At 56.9% G+C, this 5,562-nt stretch overlaps 3 protein-coding genes across 3 annotated transcripts, besides 13 other annotated features; all 3 read right to left on the bottom strand.

Annotated features, from left to right (window-relative positions):
• Nucleotides 1-84: 84 nt before the first annotated feature.
• Tco025E_06739 (protein kinase) lies at nt 85-1,614 on the bottom strand (the record flags this gene model as incomplete). The annotated part of the gene is made up of 1 exon (XM_029373611.1): nt 85-1,614. One exon carries the CDS (start codon nt 1,612-1,614, stop codon nt 85-87), a length of 1,530 nt encoding a protein of 509 aa, XP_029226353.1.
• A 28-nt stretch (nt 1,615-1,642) lies between these two features.
• Nucleotides 1,643-1,664: a microsatellite.
• Nucleotides 1,665-1,745: 81 nt separating this feature from the next.
• Nucleotides 1,746-1,807: a microsatellite.
• A 73-nt stretch (nt 1,808-1,880) lies between these two features.
• Nucleotides 1,881-1,899: a microsatellite.
• A 237-nt stretch (nt 1,900-2,136) lies between these two features.
• Nucleotides 2,137-2,193: a microsatellite.
• A 249-nt stretch (nt 2,194-2,442) lies between these two features.
• Nucleotides 2,443-2,495: a microsatellite.
• A 200-nt stretch (nt 2,496-2,695) lies between these two features.
• Nucleotides 2,696-2,723: a microsatellite.
• A 134-nt stretch (nt 2,724-2,857) lies between these two features.
• Nucleotides 2,858-2,902: a microsatellite.
• A 163-nt stretch (nt 2,903-3,065) lies between these two features.
• Nucleotides 3,066-3,112: a microsatellite.
• A 401-nt stretch (nt 3,113-3,513) lies between these two features.
• Nucleotides 3,514-3,540: a microsatellite.
• Nucleotides 3,541-3,633: 93 nt separating this feature from the next.
• Tco025E_06738 (Zinc finger protein CTH1) lies at nt 3,634-4,389 on the bottom strand (the record flags this gene model as incomplete). Its single annotated transcript, XM_029373610.1, has 1 exon — nt 3,634-4,389. The coding sequence occupies one exon, from the start codon at nt 4,387-4,389 to the stop codon at nt 3,634-3,636; it is 756 nt and encodes a 251-aa protein (XP_029226352.1).
• A 24-nt stretch (nt 4,390-4,413) lies between these two features.
• Nucleotides 4,414-4,436: a microsatellite.
• Nucleotides 4,436-4,462: a microsatellite.
• Nucleotides 4,463-4,559: 97 nt separating this feature from the next.
• Nucleotides 4,560-4,594: a microsatellite.
• Nucleotides 4,595-4,652: 58 nt separating this feature from the next.
• Nucleotides 4,653-4,678: a microsatellite.
• Nucleotides 4,679-5,022: 344 nt separating this feature from the next.
• Tco025E_06737 (casein kinase) lies at nt 5,023-5,562 on the bottom strand (the record flags this gene model as incomplete). Its single annotated transcript, XM_029373609.1, has 1 exon — nt 5,023-5,562. A coding segment is annotated over one exon (540 nt), but the record flags the coding sequence as incomplete, so codon positions are not given.

The raw sequence follows: 5,562 nt of genomic DNA, 5'->3' as shown, positions 1-5,562 counted from the left end.
CTCTCGTAAGTTATTTCCTCGTTTTTTTTGTTGTAAAAAAAAAACCGTTCGTTTTGTTCCGTTTATTTCTTATTTTATTTTTGCTCATCGCTTGAGGGCGGCGGGGCCCACTTTTGCCTTTGCATTCATCACGGCGGGGCGCTTTGTGCGCGGGCCCGCCATCAGCGGCATCTTCGGCGTGTAGCTTGTCTTATCACCCTCCGTATCGCCCGTCTCCACGATGTCCTTCTGGAGGGCGTCAATCTCCGCCTGCATGCCCCGCACCTGTTCCTCCTCCTCCTCCTCCTCCTCTTCCTCCTCCCCCCCCTCCTGCGGTTGCGGCCGCGGCTGCCCCTCCGCCAGCGGGGTCTTTCCACCGGGGCGCTTCGCGTGGCTCTTGGGCCGCAGCATATTCAGAAACTCCCTAATTTTCTTCGTGACCATCTGATTGGGCACATCCGCGTCCCTCCAGCCGGCCTCGCCCTGCTCCTTCTTCACCTCGCACCGCACCGCTTCGCCCGCCGCCTGCGGCTGCTGCGGCTGCTGCGGCTGCTGCGGCTGCGCCTTGTGTGCCGGTGGCCGCTCTTCGGGCAGCTGCCGCAGAGCCAGCGGGGCCTTGGGACCCCCCGGCGAGGGCGCCATGAGGCCGTGGTTCGTGAAGAACGGGTGCTGCAGCGCCTGCACCGCCGTCAGCCGCTTCGCGCCGTCCTGCTCCAGCATGCGGACAATCAGGTCCTTCGCCTCCTCGCTGATGCCGTCCCAGCCCTGCTTGGCGCAAAAGAGCACCCAGCGATCGATGCGGCGCAGCAGCTGCCGCCGCTCCTCGCTCGACGTCACCTGCCCGTGAAACGGGGGCCGGCCGGAGAGCATGATGAAGAGCACAACCCCGGCCGACCAGACATCGACGCTCTTGACGAGTTCCTGCGTGGTGCAGAGCGGCTTGGTGCCTTGGGCCTCAATCCCGCGAATTACCTCCGGCGCGATGTAGAAGGAGGTGCCGCAGGGCGTGGACTGCACATCCCACCCCTGCACCAGCTTGGCGAGGCCAAAGTCCGCCAGCTTCACCTCAAAGTTAAACGACTTTTCCCACTCGTTATTCGCGGCGGCAACAACGTTCCCCGTGGAGGCAGAGGAGGCGGAGTCGGCCTTGCCGCGCTTGTTCGAGATGTTTATAAGAATATTCTCCGGCTTGACGTCGCGGTGCACGATGCCCTGGCTGTGCAAAAAGGCAATACCGCAGAGCAGCTGGTGCATGATGCAGCGTGCCCCCCCCTCCGGGATGCGCTTGTTGCTGACAATCAGCGCAAAGAGGTCGCAGCCCATTAAATCCAACGCAAAGTAAACGTGGTGCGGGGTGGTGATGGTCTCGTGCAGCTTTACTATGTTTGGGTGGGAGATGCGGCGGAGAATCTCCTGCTCATGCAGGACCATCTCCGCCACCTTTCCCCGCAGTATCTCCTTCATCATGATCTTCAGTGCCCGCATGGTGTTCGTGGGGCGGTGCAGCACGGCGACGACGCGCGAGAAGCCGCCCTTCCCCACCAGCGTGGCGTGCTCAACGTCGTACATCTGGTGGATGTCGACGCACTCCACCACGGGCGTGGCCGGCACGCGCATCGGGCTTGCCGCGGACATCCGCGTGTATGCGCTAACGTGCACTGCTTGTGTGTGTATGTGTGTGTGTGCACCCTTCCTCCTGTGAACGGGCAGAGCAGCGAACGAGAGTTCAAGCGCCCCTGCCGCTTCCTTCGTTCCCTCCCACACACGCACGCAGCGAGCGAGAGCCACGCGCGGCAGCAGCAGCAGCAGAGGAGGAAAAGGAGGAGCAACGGGGCAGTGAAGGCGAGGGGAGACACAAAGGCAAAAGACAAAAGGCAGATGTAGCCGGCAAGTGAATGAGTGGGGGGGGGGGGGAGGGGGAAAGATTCCTTTTTTTTCACGAACGCTTCTGCACGCGTGCTTCTCTGTCTGGGTGTCGCCCCGCGCACATACACATGCACACACGCTCTCCCGCTTGGCTCACCACACACCGCGTTCAAGCCTGCTGCCCTTCGTGCCAAGCGAAGGCATCCAGTGGAGCGCTCAGCCTACCCGCTCTCTCTCGCTCTCGCTTTTTTTTTTTTTTTGCGTCCTTAGTCCGCTTTGAAAATGAAGGAAAAACCAACCAAAAGAAAAAAAACCAAAAAACAAGCAAACAAACAAACAAACAACAAAGTTAGGTGCGTGGGCAAGGGAACACTTAACGAAAACAAACAAACAAAAAAAAGGGCCATAAAGCCGAGAAGAAGAAAGAAAGAAAAAAAGATAAATAAAGAGGGGTGAAGGGGGAACTGACGTCAATGTGCTCAGGCGGCACACGACGTCAAGGACCACCGGGCGGCTCGGGCGTAGAGACTGTTCAGCCAAAGTACCTCCCGCGCAGGCCGAGGACACCGCCGTTGCGTTGCTTCTTCCCCTCGTCCGGCCGCCTCCGCCGCTGCTCCGCCGCCGCCTCCCCGCCGTGTCGGCCGCACGCCCCTCCACGCACACGCGGAGGGACGCACACCCGCGGAGTGCGGCGGAGGGGGGAGGGGCGGGCAGAGCGGGAGCAGGACGAAAGGCGACAACAAAAAAAAACAAGGAAGAATAAAAAAACACAAGAAGCACAGAAATAAGTCTGCAACGACAATGACTACGTATTGGAGCCTCGGCGGGAGTGTACGGCACCCTCGTCGTCCGCACTCCACCATGCACGCACGCACGCATCTGTCCACACACGCAGAGGGCGAGAGAAAAAGGCGGTGCGTGCGTGCGCAGAGGGGTGCGTAGATGCAGGTGAAAACGGGAACCTCGAGGTCGCTCTAGAGCCGCATGTTTGTATATACGAGTGCGGGGTGGAAAACAAACACACAAAGAAACAAACAAACAAGCAGATAAGAAACAATAGTCTCAACTCTTTTCCCCTCACCCTCCATGTGAATCCACGGCTTAGCATTTAACAAAACGCGAGCAAAAGAAGTAGGGAGTGGTTGTGAGTAGTAGGAACAACAGAAACGAAAGGAAAAAAAAAAGATCTGCTCCTTTTCCGTCCCAGCCCAACTGACCACATACATCTATATATATATATATATAATATATATACACACACATACATGGATTTCTTGTATCCGTTCGTTCCACACCTCGCTGTGGCTTCGCAGGCAGCAACACTTTCGGTGTCTGACCTGGGCCCCCGCCCCTTGCAGGGCGCCCCAGACGCAGGCCAGGCAAAGAGCTGCGGCCGCCACCGCTACAACCACGTCGAGAAACAAAAGAAAAGAAGCAACCCCGCCGTTCCCACATATACACACACACATCCCGCTTCTTCCGTTTACCCACAGTCCCCAGGAACAGACTTGCCCCCTACCTCCGTTGCAGACGTCGGGTCCCTCTCTGTGCGTCGTGCTGCCGCACCTCGGCATCGGCACGCGTGCACGGGAAGCGGCGGCGGCGGCAGCACGACGAGCAATACAAAAAAAACGCAGAAACAGTGGAGAGGAGGTACGGGAAAAGGGGAAAATTAAAAAAAAACACAAAAAAAAACACACTCGCACACATGAAGAAGGGTGAGAGAAAAAAAACAGCAAGTAAAAACAGACAGCGGGGAACGACAAACAGCTACATAGTCAGGGCAATTCACTGCGATGTCGCTGCTTCATCCCCCACCACTTCTGCGGGCGGTTGCTCTTTGATATAATCCTTACGGGGCGTTGTTGGCTGGCGGTTATCCTCCGAGTCACTGCCAATGCTGCTACACGCGGAAGGCTCAGCGTCACAATTAGTGCATGCGTAGCTGTTGGGCGGCCGCGCAACTTCAACACAGGACGCACAACCATCGCGGTTTTCAACGGAGTCGCTGTAGCTGTAGCACGAGGGCGCCGCTGTCGCGCAGAAGAGCGCCGCCAGGCCCGGTGGTTGGCTGTAGAGACGGCTGGGCAGCGGAAGGAGGTCACAGGCGTAGGGGTCGTGCGTGTATGCTGCCGCCGGTGCCGCCCTCGACGCCCTGAAGCGGGAGGCGGGGCCACGCGCGGCCGCGTAGAGGTACGGTGGGGCGGTCCGCCGACGCCGAAACGCGCGAATGGCGTCCGCCGTAACGAGGCCGTCGTGTAAGTTCATCGCCGGCGAGCGGAGCTCGTGGACGCCGTGGGCGAACATGCAGCGCGACTGGTAGGGGCACACCCCGGTCTCCACGTAGTTGCGGCAAAGCTTCGTCTTGTAGCGCTCCGCCAGGATGGGCCTCGCCGCCGGCTCGTGCTCCCCGTAGGCGGCAGCCGCGTAGCCCAGTGAGGCCGCCGCATCCTCCGTGCAGTCCCACCACGCTGGCGCCCCAGGAGCCGGCGGTTGTGGGGCGTACCTGCCCGCCATGGATCCAGTACGAACGCAGGCACACATGCACGCCGACAACAACAACAGCAGTATATATATATATATATATATATGTGAGTGTGTATGTGTGGGTGTATGTATCGCTGACTTTGATCCCTTCCTTCCTTATGTCTGTAATCGCCCTTTCCACTTCACCAGATAGTGCGGTTGACGTGTAGCGGCAGCCGCGGCAGCCAAAACAACAAACAAACAAACAAACAAAAAAAAACAACGGCAAACGTAAAAAGGCAGCGCACCCCAAGAAAGCACCACCACCAGAAGAAGAGGCAACACACACACACACACACACACGACAAAGGGAAGTAACTCCACACCACTTAACAAAAAAATGCTTACAAAGGCAAGGAGCCCACCAAAGGAACTCCACACACACGCACAACCAGACAGAAAGACTCACAAACCACTGCATACGTCTAGGCACAGACACTTGCCACTCACTCAAACACCTACACGGCTACCGACAATGCCGCAAAAAGCAAACGCATAATTCTTCTCAAAAGCCACAGCAAACCCCCCAGAACCCACTCCATCAAAAAAAAAAACAGTAAACACAGAACCAACAGTATACACAAATAAAAAACGGAACTCCCTCATTCGCGACATCCAGCAGAATACGCAAAAAAAAAACAGCACCACCACTTAAGCAAAAACGCCCACAACAAAGCACAACATTATTCGAGAACAAATAAAAAATAAACAGCGTAATAAAAAAAGAGAAAAAAAATCATACCGACAAGATGCACCCGTCACTATAAACAACAACAAAAACCAAAAGTAACTACTGCAAAAAAACAAAAACCAATACTTTACAATACAGCTTATCCCCTCCTTGTACGGGATGTGCTGGTGCGTGCGGGGGTCGCGATACTTCTTGGCGAGGCCGAAGTCTACGATGTAGACGTGGTGTCCCTTCTTCCCGGTGCCCATCAGGAAGTTGTCCGGCTTGATGTCGCGGTGGATGACGCTCTTGCTGTGAACAAACTCGATGCGCGCGATCATCTGCTCGGCCAGCAGCAGCGTGGTCTTCAGCGAGAGTTTCCTACCACAGAAGCTGAAGAGGTCCTCGAGTGAGGGCCCCAGCAGATCCATCACCATCACGTTGAACTCGCCCTCCACGCCGTAGAACAGGATGTTGGGGATGCCCAGACCCCACGCCAGCGTTGAGAATGCGGTAGAATC

Source organism: Trypanosoma conorhini (genome assembly GCF_003719485.1).
Source record: "Trypanosoma conorhini strain 025E chromosome Unknown Tco_14.4_contig_00472, whole genome shotgun sequence".
In the NCBI taxonomy this organism is placed as follows: domain Eukaryota; phylum Euglenozoa; class Kinetoplastea; order Trypanosomatida; family Trypanosomatidae; genus Trypanosoma; species Trypanosoma conorhini.
The sequence above is the reverse complement of the archived record's forward strand: the minus strand, read 5'-3'. Positions and strand labels throughout refer to the sequence as shown.